This window comes from Peromyscus leucopus, chromosome 14 (genome assembly GCF_004664715.2).
Source record: "Peromyscus leucopus breed LL Stock chromosome 14, UCI_PerLeu_2.1, whole genome shotgun sequence".
Classification (NCBI taxonomy): Eukaryota; Metazoa; Chordata; class Mammalia; order Rodentia; family Cricetidae; genus Peromyscus; species Peromyscus leucopus.
Window position 1 is genome coordinate 88,044,482 of NC_051075.1, and position 19,084 is coordinate 88,063,565.

Genomic DNA, 19,084 nt, shown 5'->3' on the forward strand with positions numbered 1-19,084 from the left:
TCGCAGCTTTCTGCTGCACACTTAGAATTTTAACAATTAGATGATAAGGAGGAGTCCCTTTGGTCTTCTATAGTTGGGGTTCTGTATTTGACCTTTACTGGAATATCCTCCTCAGGACATTTCCTGCTTTTGGGTGGTGACTTCCTAGCCGTCTGTGATCTGTAGCTGTACTGTCGCCGCCTCCTTCTGAACTTCTATAGCTGTTTCTCTCTTTCTCTTGTCATACTGGGTCTCCTTTGTTGCCTTAACACTCTATTCACAGAGCAGCACAGAGGAAGCTTCTCATTTACCATCTTACCCTACAAGTCCCCACATCCTTTCCTTTCTTGTATTCTGTTTTACTTAGCTGTTAAAAATTTATCAAATAAATGAATAATATCTCATGCATCCATTTCTACATATATTTGCTACCCAGTGTTCTGCACTATGGCTTTGCTCATAAATAAGATACATGCTAAAAGTTAATATTGTTGGCTAAGGCACTAATTGCAATGACTGTCATGAATTTGCCCACCAAGTGCACCATTATCAAGGAACTCTTCTAGAAATTCTCTGACTTGTCTCAATTTTGCACAATTACATCCTTTATAATAAGTAGGAAGTGAAAAAAGAGAAAGACTTGGCTAGGTAGTAGAGGAAATTGTTTTAAATCCTTTTTGAGAACCACATAAACCAATTACATTAGGAAAAACTTGTAGTTTGGTGGCATTTTAACATGGTTTAGTAAGAGTCTACATAAAACCATGAATGCTTTTGATGTAAAAATTAGGTTAATAATTTAGTCTTTCTAAAAGAGAATAATAAACATATGGAAAGCATTACAAGGAAAAGCACACTAGCTAGAGGTCTATTAAATTTAAGAAAAAAGCATGTAGTATTTCTTCATAAGAAATGTTGGGCTTTCTGCTCTGTCTCTATGCTAGCAATTAACATGTGACCATTATTTGTAGCATTGGATATTATTTGTTTTACTCTGCTTTACTCAATTATGAAGGCTCAAAACATTTTAATGGAGAAAAATGAGCAATTGTTTCATATTAAGTAGATTAACCAATTTGTTAAACTGCTGTTTTATTTAGGGACTTGGGGAATATGAAACAGGGTGAAACTCAGTTTTTACATAAAATTGGAGACATATATATAGGGCTATGTATGTTTATTCCATTACTAAATTGTTGTACATTTTATCACCTCGTTTTCTTGCTCTATTGCTTTTGAGTAGCTATAATATCCCTAACTTATATCTATGATCAGAATAATTTCTCTACATTAAACACATCTGATAAGTTTCAATTATTAATGTCCACATACCCATGTAGTCCCATGAGTTACATGTTTAAGTGATTAAAAACACAATAAAACCTGAAAATCCAGGAAAGGTTCCTCTACTAGTTGATTAGATGTGCTTTCCAGACTAAGGGGGACATTCCATTTATAACTCCCATTTGTTTCCTACCACTGTAGCCAAGTTTCTACTTATTACATGTCTCCTTGCCTTAATAGTAACTTCTAGTTTGGAACACTGCAAACTGTTTCCCCACCCCTGAATTAAAGCAAATGATATCCACTCCACATCCACCACAAATTTTACTAGAAACCACTTCAAAGATTCCATTAAAATGAAGTATGACCATTGCTTCCTGAAGCCAAGGTTAGCCGTGTTCCTAATGAAGCTGGACTCTCTCATTTCTCCTACATTGAAATGTTAAGATTTTTTCCAGGAGTTTTGTTTCTTGTTATCTAAATTTAAACCTGCTTGTTCTATTGTTGTTACTGCCATTTCTATTAAAAGGCGGGGTTAGAAACGGTCTCTGCTAGGCTTTTCTTTATGCAGGACTGTTAAAGACCAGCATCCACAAGTGTCTACAGTGACATGCCAGTGCCACACTCATCTGTCTTCAATGAATTTAAAATTCTAAAAGACTTAAACATTGTCTGAATTATGTATAGTTTCCAGAAAGTGGGAGGGTATGTCTTTCAGTTTTCAATATCTTATCAAACTACAGGCAACCCATAGCAAAAGTGGAAAGAAACCTCGATAATTTTGAAACATTAGTTTCCTTTGCTCACCTCTGTTTTTGACCATTTTTTCAGTTGTTCATTTATGCAGAGCATATTTCCCAATATGCAAGTTGCTGTGACACTTTTTATCTGCGTGCTTACACTGAAACTAAAAATGAAGCCCTTGGATAGTACGGAGCTGGAAGAAGACCACTCTTTTCCCAGACCTCTTTCCCCGCTCCTGTCTTCTGCCTCCCAGATTTACATAGAGCTTGTATATATTAAGAAGGATACAACAGAATATATAACTACAGGTTCTTACAGCTTTTACTAACTACCAAAGGAGCTGCTGAAGACTATAATATCCACCTCTTCCCTGATACACACACACACACACACACACACACACACACACACACACACACACACAATTTGCCAAGAGCTTAGCTCAAACAGAAATAGCGTTCCTTCAGAATAGATACGTGATTGAAAATGACGGGTCCCGCTGACCCACAACTATCTGAAATCAATTCATCTGGTGTGTCTTTCAAATTCAGTGTAAAGCCAAACTCTAAACTCAGGAGGGCTATGAAAGTTTATGATGCAAAAGAGAGGTTTTCTATCTATTTTCCACTTGTAGTCAGTATCATGAAAAATAAACATGCTTATCTTAAATGGATGGGGAGGATTGTGTCATTGTTGTTTATCCTTTATGAGAGTGTGTTCTTTTGAGGAATGCTGGCCACATACAGATTTTTTTTTCATATTCCCCACTTGCGTGGATCCAAACATGTATAATGTTCCCCTGTATTTCCAGTGCAGGATTCCAACGTTCCCCAAGGTTTCAGTACTTATCTATGAATGAGAAACATGCCACTCAACTGATCAAGCTTTCTAAATCTCAATCTATTCTTCTTTCATGCTGTCTTCCCAAGCTATTCACCTCAGTGATTGATTTTTTTTCTTTATGTTCTTGAAACACACACACTCCTTACTGGGAATTATTTCTTCTTATTCTATAGGTTAATTTTAACAAGTACAAAAACATATTATGACATTCTGAGAAACATATCGTGAGTAAGTTCCATCAGTGTGCATCACAAACCCAGAGTGGATCACTCTGCATGGCCTTCTGATTCAGTAAAATGAAATATACGAGGTTGCTGCAGGCATAATGTTGCACTGTGTCTCTGTGTGTTTTTCAATAAACAGAAGTAACAATAAAACAGCAGTAGTGCTGGGCTTAACATATATGAGGAGGCCCCCGATTTGATGGCCAGCATCAAACATACACATACACAAAAAGGAGAGAAGAAAGAGTGCAAAAAAATACATGAACCCAAAATACTTGCTTTCTATAGTTGTCAATACTAGCTGTAAACACTGTATTTATATAATCATATATACAAATATACATATAGTTATAAATACTATGACTTTTGTGGTGTATTTTCATATAATTAGCAACACACATTTGTTAACAGCAGCATCATGGCACGTGGCTAATGTATCACATTAAGACATCACGATGTCTACCAGGTCACTTGGAGAAAATAGTTTTTCAGCATTAATATCATTGTATGAGACCACTACTAAATGTATAATTTATTGTCTACTTAAATGCTTTTAAATATTTAATATAAATATAAAATAATAAATATTGTTATATACAATGACTATTATTCTGCAGATATGCTTTTCTTAACAATTAAAATCACAATAGTTATAAAAATATTTAGTGTCCAAAAAAGAAGTATTAATAGGTAGAGACTAAAGACTTTTTGTCTATATTCTGAGACTCTACACTATAAGCCTTTATCCCCAATAACTAAACTACCTTCATAGAATAATAAACATAGTGTATCAATACATTACTACCCACAATGTGAAAATATAGAAGTAAAGAGTAAATATCAGAGGCGAGGGGGATCATTAGGCATGTGCTCAGGAACACCCAGTAAGACAAAAGGTGAAGTTGGACACAGAACCCTGGAGCCATGCACATGTCTCTGCTGTCATTGAATCTAGATTACCTAGGAAGGAAAATTTTAAAGTTCCAGTACCCCAAAATACCACAACACCATCTTTTTTCCTTCTCACATATATAATACATGTCAGATAAGCTCCTCCTGCTCTTTCTGAACTTCTGCCATCAGCTGCACATGTTGGAACAGTAACATTAAGCTATCCAATTTGACTTCCAGTCTTACCAAAACACTGTAATAGTCTTATCTTTAATTTTCAAGATTTTATCTGTATGGATATCAAATGAATCTATTTTTTATAAGATTAAGAAAATTTTAAAATAAAATTATTTAAATTTACTCTTTAGATAAATACACCTAGAACAGCATATAACTCAGTGATTCTTAGTATTCTAACTTTTTAGATATTTTTCTTTAACTAAATAAAGGAATCTATTTGGTTAAAATAAACAAGTTATATTAAAAGTGAAGTTGTGGGCTCAGTGACAGAGTTATTGCCCAGCACACATAGGGCTTTACACTCGATTCCTAGGTGCGTGTGCATGCATGTAATGTGAGGTTGCAAAATTTAGAAAAAAATCTTTAATAAAATAGTCTCTGTTCCTACTCCACATATATTCATCATAGAACAACCAAATTAACAAGAGATCATTCATTTCATGATTACAATGTTGCATGCTGCTGTTTTTTGTGTCTTTACTTCTCAACATATCATAATATTCAACTGTATTAAATTTTATAGTTGAGGTATATAAGTATTGAAATTAGAAGCCATAGGTCTAATAGAATTGATACTTTAAAAATAAAAGACCACCAACTTGACCAAATCATACAAATAGTAATAAGACCTCCATTTTCTTTAAAAAAATCATGTAGCATTTACAAATATTTCATGCATGTAGCTATGTTGAAACATCATATTCCTAGAATCTCAACATAAACTATATAATACATATTGTTGTTTAAGCACTATATTTGCATTTGATAAATTTATTTCACTAAAACTCTCAACATGCTTGTATCATAGATAACTGTGCATACTACAGCATGGCACACCGAGACTACAAATACCTGAAGAGCTGTTAGGATATTTGCAAGGGCTTGTCCGTACGTGTCATGGCAATGAACAGCAAGAGCCCCTGGAGGGATTTCTTTCATGACACTTTCCAACATCATCCTCATGCTGCCCGGAGTGCCCACTCCCGTTGTGTCTCCCAAGGAGATCTCATAGCAGCCCATTCCATACAATCTCTTTGAGACCTGTTGAAAGGCAAACTGCTGGTGAAAAAAACTGGAAATGAGCTGACACCAGCCCTGTGACTCGAGCAATCACCACCTGGAGATAAAAATGACAACTCTGATGAGTTTGCCCACACAAAGTGTCTACGTCGGTTTCCTGGTCCTCTTTTGTGCTCACTAAATTTTAAGCCCCATGTCAATATTTTGGATGGAATTACTGTTATTATGTTATCTGTTCAAGTTTGTCTTAGAGTCACACCTACTTCATATATATCTGTTCAAGGTCAAGCTGTGATTTCACATAGAAGAGGTTGATATTTCCCAACTTTAATTGAAAAGAAGCATTGAAGGTCTACACTGGAAGGAGTGTTTCTTTGGGCATTATATCAGAGGTCATGAGTCATCAGCAGAAATTTCAACTCTGTCACTAAGGTTTTTAGCAATTAGAAGAAGCACTTAATATTCCTAGCTTAAATTTTCTGTCTTGTAAGTGAAGGGACTCAAGTCAGGTAAATTTCAAGTTATCTTGAAGCCTAATAACCAACGCTACAATGAAAGAGCAATGTGGACTGCATGAAGACATCATGATATTTTGGCAGAGGTTCTAGAATGAGACAAATAGAGATTTGAATATTAGCTCTCACCCAGATTATTCCTTTGATACTGGGTTGATCATGAGATTAATCTACTGTGCTTCTGTTACTGATTTGTTGAATATAGGTGACAAAATGTCCTCATCTAGAATGCTTTCCAAAGTATGCTTTCAAAACTAGCAATAATCAGGACAATGTTAATGGCATGTTTGGCTGCAAAATAAAGTGAGTAAAAGGCTTTTTTTTTTTTTCATTCAACTTGTACTTGTCCAGAGCCACCGTATTACAGGCACTGTGCTAGGTGATGAGACTGATGAGAAAGTGATGTTGGCATGTCTCTTGTGATCATGGATACAAATGAGGACCAGTTTTTGGCCAATATCACTGATATGCACAAATCAAACTAAAATAAGACTCTGGAGAGAGAAATGGGATTCTACATCATGTGTGAAAGGACACTGGACACTGGCCTAGAGCTGTCAAGCATGGAAGTGGAGTGCCTTGAGATAAAGTAAGCTTTAAAAGGGTGGAAGAGAGTGTCTGAAATGTGTTTGTGAAAGGAGACACACACAAAGGTTAGTGGGTTCCAAGCCACTGAAGTGTGAAAGGCAGAGAGCATTCCAAAGCAGGGAAAAAGTCAAACGTGCAAGAGAGTGCCACGAGCAAGCAAAAAACAGGGGCATTAAGTGTGAATAAGGGTGAGAGTCTGCAAAAGTAATCAAGTTTCAAATAGTCATTTCAGAAAGAAAAGAATAAATTCACAAAATGTATTAGGTTAGCACAAAGGCCCCTGCAGCATGGTTGCTGATCATGAATTTTTAATACTTCTAATCTGTCTGCAAGGCTTCAGCAGCACCCCAGTTGTTATGGTATAAAAAAAAAATGAGTATGCAGCTCCTCCATGCTAGAACAGTGCAAAAGGACGACTAACAGTCTGGTGTCTCCAAGAAATAAGGCCTGAGTCAAGCCCTTTGGAAATGTTCTTTAAAAAAAATCAATATATAGCAGTCCATGCAAATTCATAAAACAGTCTTAGATGTAAGTAAATTGATATAAAACCTAAGCTTCATCATTTCCTAGTGTATTTGCCTCTGTGATCAAGGACATTTAATATAAGACATAATGAAATAACCCTCATTTGAAAAATCTTCAGAGTTCAAATGAGTGAACAAGGAAGGGATTAACTTCAGCTGGACTAAAAGTTTAATCTACATAATTTGGGGCTCACTAATCATGTCACATTTACTGTTTCTGTGTTGTATCACAAAATTTATAATCTTAGCAGAAGTTTATATTAATATACTTTATCTACAAATAAATTTCTAAACAAATTCTCAAAGTAGAGTATTAGGTATTCATTAATATGAAGTGATGGTAAGAAAAAAGAGTTAGAATAGAACAAACATTTAAAAATCCAATATGCAGATTCTTAATGACTACACTCTATTGCCATAAATGTCTGTCATAACAACACAGGAAATAATGAAGATCACAAATGAACAGGAACACTGAAACACATGCTCTGAGGTAAGTATGCATGAGAAAGAGTTGCATACATGTGTGTGCACAGCTGTCTGACATTGTGATGGGAAGAGAGAAAGCGTTCCTTCGGTTAAAGGCATGCACAAGCAAGATGCCTCACTTGCTTTTACCCCTTTTGTCTTTAAAGCATCCAAGTTATAAGACTTGTCAGCCACCGTTGAAAAGTTAGAGCTGATAGTCTATGTTAAAAAAAAAATGAAATGACTAGCTAAGTCACTCAACACATCTTCAGTGATAATCTCAGTCATGTTTGTCTTTAGTCTCTGCTATTGAAATTCAATAAATGATAAAGCAAACTGTCTAAATGTAATGATAATACCATCATTTTACCAGTAACCATAAGGACTGGAGATGTTTCTTACTTCTGTGACTTTCTGTGGGGTGATGCTTCCTTCATATGGACAGCCCAGAGCACAGGACACATACCTACATTAAAAATACAGAGCAATATGATCCGTCAATCATTTCCAAGTTTCCACTTTAAAAATTAATAACAAAAATGCATCGAGCAAAGTTATTTTATGCCTTTACCTTATTCTCCAACTATATAAAAATTATTTCAGAGCATTTAAACCTTTAATCCATCAAATAACTAAAATTTGATAATGTTATTTGATGATGACAGTGACTAGAGAACATTATATGAACTTGTTTATACTATAGCAGTGGTTCTCAGTCTGTGGGTTTTGATGACTTTGAGGGTCGAACAATTATTTCACAGAAGTCTATTGAGACCATCCAGTATATCAGATATTTACATTGTGATTCATAACAGCAGCAAAATTACAGTTATGAAGTGGCAACAGAAATAATTTTGTCATTAGAGGTCACCACAACAAAAGAAACTTCATTAGAGGGTCACGACCTTGGGGAGGTTGAGAACCACTGTACTATAGCATCATATAAATATTCAAAACAGAAAAACACTAGTGAAATGTAGTTTTATTTAGAGTTATAAATTTAATATTTAAATACCCAAGCCTTTAGAATTATATAGAGCTGGCATGCAAAAATGAAGATTCTCTCCATACACCTATCTAGATGTTTTAACAACAAATACAATACAGCCTTTATTCATTTCTAGCCCCAGGAAGTAGCCACCACCTCAGAATTCATCTTATTTCTCTCATGAGTATATCTAACTTGTTTCAAATAGAATAGTGTCTAATGGGCTTAAAGATTATGGATAAAGGTGATGGGGCAAATAGTATAAACATAGTTAAATCTGAAAGCTTCTCTTTTTACTATCTTTCTATATATTATATCTTGAAGAAAAGTATACAAAAATATGAAATACCAGTACCTGGAACCTGTAAAGTTACTTGAGATAGGAAACCAGCTTGGCAACTGTAATTGAATTAAGAACACTGAGATGGAAAGTACGTGCATCATGTGGGAGGTGGAGAAACATTACTGACAGAGAAAAGAAGACATGTTTTTACAGCAGGCATTGGATGGATGGAGTTAAAGAAAGCCAACCATTGCATCAACCTGGGTCATACAAGTGAAAGATTCGCCCTTGGAGCCACAGAGAAGGAAGGAAACATCCTGAGCTCACATTTATGTTTTAATTCATTTTATTAAAAATTGTTGATATTTTTCTTAAAAAAAAGGATTATGGATAAAGATATTCTATAAGCTTCCTCAGCAACTCATTTCCACTTAAAGATAGTGACCTCTTTCCATATTATTATCAAACTTGATGACAAGCCTATATTAGCCATTTTCAGCTTCTCTCCAACCCCACTTTACCGAACCAGCCTCAGACACTTTTACAATGCAGTCTTAAATAATGCATCATATGCCTGGTGGTCGGGAATGAAGAAAGCCACGTGGGGAGAGAAGGGTGGAGGAAGTGGGGTTGGAGATACAGTTCTTAGTCTAGGACAAGAAAGATTTTAGACAGCAAGTGCTGTGTTTACAAAGGAGGCCAGACTTTGAGATGATTCAGAACTATTCTGAGGCACTCAGAAAGTTTAGGCAAGGCCCTGAAAGATGAAATTTATTGTATAGAAATCTAGTCATCACAAAATGGCTGCCAGAAGGAAGACAGGAGCCAAAAAGAAAACATACTAACATCTTCATTAAATTTGTGATTCACTAGAAAACTCAGAAGGAAATCTCTAACAGACTTGAGCTACACACTAACTGGGCTAGTGCACACCGATTGTCAGATGTAACTTAATTTGGAGGTATTCATTTAAATAAAATTTACATTTGAGGAATGAAATAGATAAGCTGTTTAATAAGCCCAACACACAGTTCAAAGGGCAAGGAAGGGGAATTCGAATTTATTGGAAACATAGCTTGCTCTTCCAGTTCTTATATATACTTCTTCCAGTTCATATATATATAACCTTCATAAGGTTAAAATGTGACCAAGACACATGAGAGGAAAAGAAAATGGCATAACACTAGAGAAAGTTGTATAAAAGAGGAGAAATTCCAATCCAAATACAATAATTCTAGTAATACGCAAAAACTGATTACACTTGTTCTAAGTCCCAAACACTGAGATGTGACTAAATATAATACCTAAGGTGCCAGTTGTGCCAGTTACATATTTTCCCTTTTTTTGAGACAAGGTTTGTCTGTGGAGCTTTAGCTATCCTGGAACTCATTCTATAGACCAGGGAGGGAGGAAGGAAGGAAGGAAGAGGAAGGAAGGAAGGAAGGAAAAAAATAAAAAGTCAATGTACTAGATAAACTGACCCTCATCCAGTCTCAGCCCTGTTTTAACTGATGGTAGGTCACATACACTTACATGAAATATAAATCTTTAAGTAAACACTATACATAGGAAAAAATATGCCAAGGCAGATGTCTGAGTTTTAGTTTTATGTACCATATTTCAGCAACCTATTATTTCATGTTTTCTTGCAGACCTCAGTTTAATGGTAAAAGTTTAAAAAGTAACTCTATAAGCAGTTTCTGTTAATTGGAGATGGTGATGTATACTCAAGTGAATTCCTTGGAGGGAGACTGTCCAGTGGAGGCCGTTGGGTAGTCATTCAGAAGCAGCACTGCCTGCTCCTCACTGCCCACATAAAAGTGGAGCTCTGAATACAGAGCCTCATTATCCCTCGAAATAAGGCTGCCCTCCCCTTCAAGGTCAGGATCATAATCTATGTGGCATCTGGCCTCAGGCAGCAAGAAGTGCGGGACACACAAACTCTGCAACATGATTTAGACAGATGGCTTGGCTAACTCAGGTTGAAAGCTGAAAGTTTTGAATAAATGTGTTGGGCTATAAATCATTCCGTGAAGTGAAAGTTGGGGGAGACTGCCCTTCCTTTTTGGCAGTTGGGAAGGTTGCTGTTCTCAAGGTTGCAAGCTCAACAGAACTGAGCAGCCGATTGAAGAACGGCCATCCAGTGGAGAAGCGTCTTCACAGTGAGTGTCTTCCACTAAAGAAACAGATCACTAATACCTCTGATGCAACATACTTGGGAAACAAAACAGACTTGGTTTGGATTGGTTTGGTTGATGGGTAAAAGGTAAATAAGGACTGCACAGATTGTGGCTGGAGAAAATCTGATGTCTCACCTCCTAATTAGTAGTAAATATTAGTCACTTTGTATGAACAAATTATTACTAAAATGAAACATTACACTTCACAATTGTCTTTGCTTTCTGTACCTAAATGAAAGCTGTGGGTTTTTAATACTATCTAATTAATAAGTCACCTTATCCATTAGTCTCATAATTTCATTTTCAGTTTTTTTCTGGAAAGTTGTGAAGAAATGCCACAGATGCTGTTCACAGACATATTCTTGCATTTTGTTGTCTTTTAAAAATAGATAAATAACTTAGACTCCTAAAAGGGGGAGAGATGCACTTCAGTCTCATACAGCTCTGCATCAGAGGTAAAATGGCAGCCCATATCACACTGGCTATTTGCAGATTTTTCATGCAACTCTACAATAGAATACCCACAGTAATCCACCGATAAGGCTTTATAATGAGTTTCCTAAACTTTTCCAGTGAGAAACACTTTCCTCTAAATATTGTTCACATTTTTCAATAGACAAGGGAGTTTATAGGCCCTTTCTTTTAAAGGTAAGAAAGGCAAAACAACTTAGTGATATTTGAATTTGAAGGTTTATAAAACATCTCTCCTTTTTATTGTGGTTCCATAATTTGGCCTTAAAATAAATAAACTATTATTTTATGACAATGGGTGTGCATTATCTTGGCTTAAATTTTTTTTACAAGTTCTTCACATGAAAATTTTCTATTAAGCTACAAAGATAGATATTTAAAAAAAAAACCTTTATGGTATAGAGTTGGGAAGATACATTTCAATAGAAAACACTGTGTGGTATATTCTAAGTCTGTTTGTTCTCCAAATGACCTAGGCTTAATTCCAACGTTGTAATGCCCTCCCTCAAAACCAATCATCTTTAACACTCCACTGGCTAGTTTTGTGTGTCAACTTGACATAAGCTAGAGTCATCAGAGAGGAAGGAGCCTCAGCTGAGAAAGTGCCTCCTTGAGATCCAGCTGCAAGACATTTTTGTTTTTGGTTAGTGATCAGTGGGAGAAGACCAAACCCACTGTGGGTGGTGCCATCCCTGGGCAGGTGGTTCTAGATTCTATAGGAGAAAAGGCTGAGCAAGCCAGGGGAAGCAAGCCAGAAAGTAGCACTCCTCCATGGCCTCTGCAACCATTTCTGCCTCCAGGTTCCGGCCCTGCTTGAGTTCCTGTTCTGAATTCCTCCAATGATGGACTATGATCTGGAAGTGTAAGCCAAATCAATTCTTTCATCTCCAATTTGCTTTTTGGTCATGGTGTTTCATTGCAGCAATAGAAATTCTAACTAGAACACACTTTATTAATATCTTTAAATTTTCAGCACTAGGGATCATTAAGCCAACCCTCTTCTCTTATTAATTGCTAAATTATTCTGCCACTACAGACTTTGCTCACTTCAACTAAAAGAATTACAAGGTACAGTTAAATCCAGCATAAAGCTCATCATATCTGGATATTTATATAATTCTTAGAAAACAAACTACTATCTTTCCTCAATAACACATAATTTATTGCATGTTTTGCCATGCAGAGGAACAACTCCAAATCTATGCTGCAACCACTGGCCTTAGAAGCAGGCAAAACCAAATGCAGACTTTTCCCCTTCCTTTGGTTCCATCATGCTAATGGCCTCCTTACCTTCCTGTCTCTGCTTTCCACTACCCTGTTTTCTAATGGTTTGCACATGGCTCTATTGCATGAGCCGCAGGACAGTGAATTCAGAAATGACATGACATGATAGTTCAATTCAAGGCAACCATGTAAACTCCTAAAAGAGAAAACTGGGTTTTTGATCTATGACAGTTTTTCCTCCTCTGTTGCCCTTAATGGGATTTCCTGTAATGAAAGCCAGCAGTGTAGATCCAAAGCAATGCAGTTTCTACAAGAAAAGAGTAAGGATCTCATATATACCGGCATTTGCAGAAACAGCTCTAATTTACTGACACATGTGAGTCTGGTACAACACATAACTACATCTGAATAGCTGAATCTTAATGTGAGGTTCACAGTCTAGCTCCCCTGATATCATGCAGATTCCAGATTCCACAGGCTAGAAACACGGTGATTGTTATTAATGGGATATAATTACTTAGTGATTATTATAAATAAATATGGTTCATATACTGTATATAATGTAACATATATTAGTAAATGGTAAAAAATGATCAAGGTGGTTTATAAGTAAATTAAAAATAGATACTAATGGAATCGAGTTGGGTTTCATTAGTACCCTCGTACTGGGATGTCCATGTGCCTGGCGGAGCTGATAACCTCCTCAAACCTTCCCATACTTTCTTCAATAGAGCAGTTAATATTCTTCTTGCTGAAAGATTCAGAAGCAGCACCAAAAACTGCTATCTCAGTGGCTCCAGCGGCAACCTGAAAGACACAGTGTACAGCCCAATGCTAACATGTCTTAAAGTCTTGTGAATGGTAGCAGTAGACAGACTACTCTAATGGCATGCCTGTGTTCTCAGGGTGCCTTAAGATTTAAAGCCAGGTTCCTCTCTGTTTGCCACTTACACTGTTTTGAAATGGAAAAATATTTTATAGTAACAAGAAAATTCCACAAACTACAATATTCTCAAGATTATGAGACACATAAAACACAGTGATGATGAACCAGTTAATCCTGTCTTTCATCATGGTTATCCTCAAAACAATTTAACGGTAATTATGGGGGTGGGGGGAAATGTGGACTCCACTAAAGCCTGTATTTTTTAGAACATTATTTTGAAACCAATTGCTGAAAGAGAGCAATACAAACTAATTCTGTCTGTGTTTGCTTCCTATAATCCAACAGAGAATGTCTTACCAACAGCAAATATTTTCCTAATTCATCACTTAAATTTTGCTTCCAAATTTCACTCTAGTTCCTAACTAGCCTCTATTACTTTGTATCCTGACTACCAAAGCTGTGTACTCATGTGGCTAAGGTGCAAGTCCAATTGCTAGTCTTTAACTCTAAAATAATAACTGAATCACTCTGTCCCCTTTGTCCCTTTGTTATATTTATACCACCATATTATATTACACACTACATCCGCAGTAATACATTTTCAAAGGTCAAGCCTTACAGATTCCTAAGAGGCATCTGTAAGACATCATGTTAATGTCTCACTCACTGACTGACTAGGATTTACATGCCCTCATCTTTGATTGCCTGTTAATACATTAAGAAAGAAAAAAAAGATTGATCTTTCTTCCAACATGTAGAAGACACTCAGCTTTGTTCCACTGTTAAAATGTGAATTTTGAATTTCTAAAATAAAATGTCTATTTCATTAACCACCTACTCTTTGCCAAAAATGTTAGAACTATTTTGTAATCTGAAAAACCCCTGTAACTATTATTGGGTTCATTTTACAAATTCGGCACAAACAAAGTCATTTGCCATTCGATCTCAGGTAGATAGTAAGCTACTAAACCATGCTTCGATTATAAACCTACAACTCCCAAGCTAGTGTTTATTCTGTAGTTACACTATTGTTAGGATGTACCCTAAGTATTTTCTCTAAGATGGAGACCTTCTCTACTTTGGAAGACATGATGACAGTAATATTCTTTAATTTTATAATGCCATAAAATTGTATCAAATCAAATGAAAGATAAATGGTTCTAACAGCATACACACCAGCAGTAATGTACTAAATAGACTCCTATAACTTCATGTAGCATAGTATCACATGGAGAGCTTACAATACTCACTGACATGAGGACCATATACTGTAACATCTTTGCAACAGACATACGTGAAGATAATACAGTAAGATTTATGTAAAAGTAATGTGGTTCTTTATGTGTGTGCAGTCATTAAAACTCTTATTTAAATCACATAAATCCCTAAAGCACACAGAATCACAATAAATAAAACAAAAGAGGTATAAAGAAAGTCACTAGAAGCAGATGCAGTGACAATGATTAGTTTCAGGCTAAGAGAAGAATCCACATAAACAAAAAGCTGGCCCAAAAATGTTGACAAATCATTTATTTCAGGAATATTAAAAATTATAATGCTTCATCAATAAATGTTTCAGATATACTCTATTTTAGCTTCTTAATAGGGAAGCACAAAATAAACTTTCAAATTTTCATCCAAAATAGAGAATTATATTTTTAATATTAAAATCTTGAACAGTTACACTGAAAGAGCTATATGAAGAATATGTTAGTTTCTACAATGCCATTGGGGAAGCTTGATCTCTATGTGTTTATGTTAGTCTATCAGCAGAGTAATGACTTAAACATGATAGCATTTTAACTTTTAAAGATCTTCAAAACAATAAAGGCAATTTTAAATAAAACAGTAGCGCACTTACAGCATGGTGAAAACCCTGAAGATTAGGTATCAGGACAGGATAGCGAACTCCTGGATACTGATGAAAGCCTCTCATCACTTCAGTGTGATCAGCCATCTTAAATACATAATAGTTATATGTAAGTATAGAACTGAGCAAGGTATCAAATGTATTATCAGCCTTTTGTGTGAGTTATAGTTACATATAAAACAAATTCTATAAATTAATGTCTGAAATTAGGTATTCACATGTAGCTAAGGAAGAGTAGTTTTCACTATCATTTGTGACAAATACATAGTGTTTTGCCATTGAAATTCTCCATACTACCATGAGTGTCTGATTCTTAGACTACCAAATGACTGCAAGAAAACCAATTTTGATTAAAGAAAATGACAGAAATGCTGGTTCTCTGTAGTCACCTACTTAATCAGATACTACTATGTGAAATAGGAAGGCCATGCCTTGTAATAGTGTGTTTATGATAGTGGACTATGAACTAAGAGCTTGAATGTGGTGTATTATAGTTTTGTTTTGTTTTAAATCAGCCATGACGCTATTTCTGGTCTCTTATACTTTTCCAAGTTCTCTTCCCTGTTGATAAAAACATAGATTATATTTATCCATCCCCTTGAAGCTGGGTACACTGTGGTTGTCTAAGTGATACTTTATAGTGGGAACAATATTATGTGATTTCTAAAACTAGGTTATAAAAAAGGGACACTATGAAATCAGTTGATATTTCAGAAGAAATCCCCAAATCACCTATGCAATGGTCACAAAACGAGGCAGGCCTTCGCAGAAAATATACGTGAAGATGAACAGAGGCACCAAGCCAACAGCCAGGGTGAGTCCTATATCTGTGACTAAAGAAACTTCAGATGACTCTAGCCTCCAAGAGTTCAGTCATATGGCTGTGATCTTAGACACCATGGAATAATGACAAACACTCCACTATGTCATGGCCAAATTCCCAATCCACAGACTTAGTGAATACAACATATATTTGTTTCTACCACCTAGATCTCAAATATCTCATTATATAGCAGTAAAAGCTAGAACCCTGAAAAATGGACGCGGTTGACACAGAGGATGCATGTGGCAGTAGTGTAAACACATCATTTGACACCAGGCTCTGTGGTGACCACACTCTGTGGCATGTCTTTGAATTGGGTCTATGTTAGTCAAAAACTACTGGTTGATCTTGAAGGCAACATAAGGGCACAGAGAAGAGGTATTGGAGTAGTGAGGTGATGAAAATAAATTCAGAATTAGAAACGAATCCCAGGGAGGTACGAAAATCAGCCCACAGAGATGGGAAGAAACTCTTTAGGCAAGTCTGAGAACTCAGTGAGTGGTGAGCTCTGCTGTAAAGAAACACCACTTGACCAAGAACTCATAAAGAAAAATTACTAAGACTAACATAAAAGATGTATTTTACTCAAAAACTTAATCCCTACTATTTACTAGCCTTTTAAAAAACACATTAACAGTAAAGATGTCTGGGGAAAAATCAATATTATTATCTACACACCTAAAATTACATATAACACACATAAGTCTATTTATACATATACATATATAGTTTAGGTAAAATTTTTCCGTGTGAGGTGACAATGTTCTGCCCAAGAGCCAAAGACAATATTAAAAAAAAAAAAAAAAACCTAAATCAGCCATGAGAACCCCCCCTATTGAGCTGTTGGTCAAAGCTGTCCAACAGACCCTCAAACCATTATAGGATACTGTGGTTGACTCTCCAAGATTGAAGGGAAGTCCCTACTACTGAAGACACTGAATACTTGGGATTCAGAACCAGGATTCAAACTGGATCTTACCTGAAAGCATCCTTCCTGAAGATTAATTTTCATGGTACCAGAAGGCTCCATAGAAGATTTCAATGGAGGAAAGCAAACAATAGTCCTACCCACTTATGGTGCTTATGAACTAAAACAACGAGCAGGGAATGATAGATATCCTTAAGGATACAGTAGAGGCACACATACCTTGGTGGTATGAACAGCCTTCTGACTAGACTTGAGGCCAGTTCAACAGGCGGGAACTCAAACCTGCTACTGGAAACTAAGCCACATACCTGAGTCTAGTGAGGCCATGGTTCTTGGAGGAGAACCTCCAACCCTCACTTTACTAAATCAGTTATCCTTATACCCACAGGTAAGTGTCAGTCCCTTTGAGATTATATAATATATAATATATAGTATATAGTATATAATATATATATAATAATATAATAATATAATATATAATATATCTTGCATCAGATGGAGACCATTATAGAAAACCACAACCCAAGTACAGAGAACAAGTGACATGCAGTTACAATAAACCATATATAAATGTATTTTAAAAATTATTTTGTAAACATATAGCTTAGCTCTCATTAAAAATGAAAGCATATTTGTATAATAATGGGATAGATGTGCTAAATTATTTATATATAAAGAAGTAATGGTTGATGGAATATTTGGTGCTGCTGGCTACAGTTCAAAAATTTTCAGTGCTTCTAGAGTTGATTCATCTTTCAAAGTTGTAATCATCAATGTTGAGAATACTGTTTTTCATGGATACATAGCACAAGAGGGCAAAAATAAGTTGATTACCATTTCAGAAATTGCTATAAATTCTGCCTAAATCCCATGCCAAAACTGAACTGTTTTATAAAAATCTAGTAAGCTACTCAAAGAGCATTTTTTTTTCCCTATCGATTCCAGGTATTGAAGCCAGGAACTTGCAGATATTGGGCAAAAGGTCTACAATATCAAACAGTGTGTGTGTGTGTGTGTGTGTGTGTGTGTGTGTGTGTGTGTGTGTTGCACATGTTTGTGAGGGAGAAAGTATGGCTATCTGCTACTGCTCCCCACCTTACTTTTGGATACAGGGTCTCTCACTGAGCATAGAGCTAACTGATTGGGCAAGTCAAGTAGGCCAGTGAGCCCCAGTGATTCTCCTGCTTCTGCCTCTCTGGTGCTAGGACTCTATAATCCCTATGGCACCTACGCAAATTTTCATGTGGGTCCTGGGGATACGAACTCAGGTCCACATGCTCGCACTGTAGGCATTTGACCTTTTGCTATGTATTCTAAACTCCCTTCAGACAGCAAGTTTTAAGGTCAAACACAACACAATCCAAATGCATAGTTATTTGACACATGTTGAAGAACAATGATAGGAAACTGTTAAAATGATTTGTTTTCAATATTTAACTCTCGGGTTTCTGTAAGGCAAGAACCTTTGTGTGCACAATAAAAACAGCACACCCCTAAGCACACAGAATCTGTGTGCAGGTGTTTCAGGTGGTGTGCCCTGCTATTGAATGTGGGGTGGCACACATGGCAAAGCGGGCATCTCATGTATTTACATCCAAGGCCGTGGTGAAGTTGTGCAATGCCGCACAGACAAGAGCATCTGGAGACATCTCAGCTGCTAATGTGTTTGACTTTGAGTTCCTTTGGATTCTGGATCCTTAGAAACATTTTGCTTTCCCCATGGTTTTTTGTTTTGTTTTGTTTTGATTCTAAACACAGTTTAAAAAAATCTGTAATCTAAATCAATACAAACCTTTGAAATTTTAATTACACTTCGTTAGTAACATAGTTCTGTCATCTTTAACAGCACTGTGGACATTAGGAATATACTCCACATGTGCAGAATTTTCTCACAAAGATGCAATCCCAAATAAGAGATGGTATAGCCAACCAGAACTAGGGAAATGGACAAGGAGAAGTCATGGAAAGAAGGTGTAAGATCTGATTTCCCTGTGTCAGATATGAAACTCATGATCAGTCCATATGCTGGTTGGTTTATCTGGCCTCTGTTTCATGTGGATTCTGTGAAAATTTTCATACTGAGGGAAAATGGTTGATTAACAGAGGCTTCA

The 19,084-nt window shown here is 36.1% G+C and overlaps 1 protein-coding gene across 1 annotated transcript in view; it reads right to left on the reverse strand.

The window, feature by feature from the left end:
• Hmgcll1 (3-hydroxymethyl-3-methylglutaryl-CoA lyase like 1) overlaps nucleotides 1-19,084 on the reverse strand; it is a 119,954-nt gene that overhangs the window by 42,585 nt on the left and 58,285 nt on the right. Inside the window, exons 4-7 of the mRNA XM_028864950.2 lie at nucleotides 15,214-15,309; nucleotides 13,125-13,273; nucleotides 7,723-7,786; nucleotides 5,058-5,246 (exon numbers count right to left, since the gene is read on the reverse strand). Coding sequence (XP_028720783.1) covers nucleotides 5,058-5,246; nucleotides 7,723-7,786; nucleotides 13,125-13,273; nucleotides 15,214-15,309 — 498 coding nt within the window. The remainder of the gene's footprint in view (nucleotides 1-5,057; nucleotides 5,247-7,722; nucleotides 7,787-13,124; nucleotides 13,274-15,213; nucleotides 15,310-19,084) is intronic.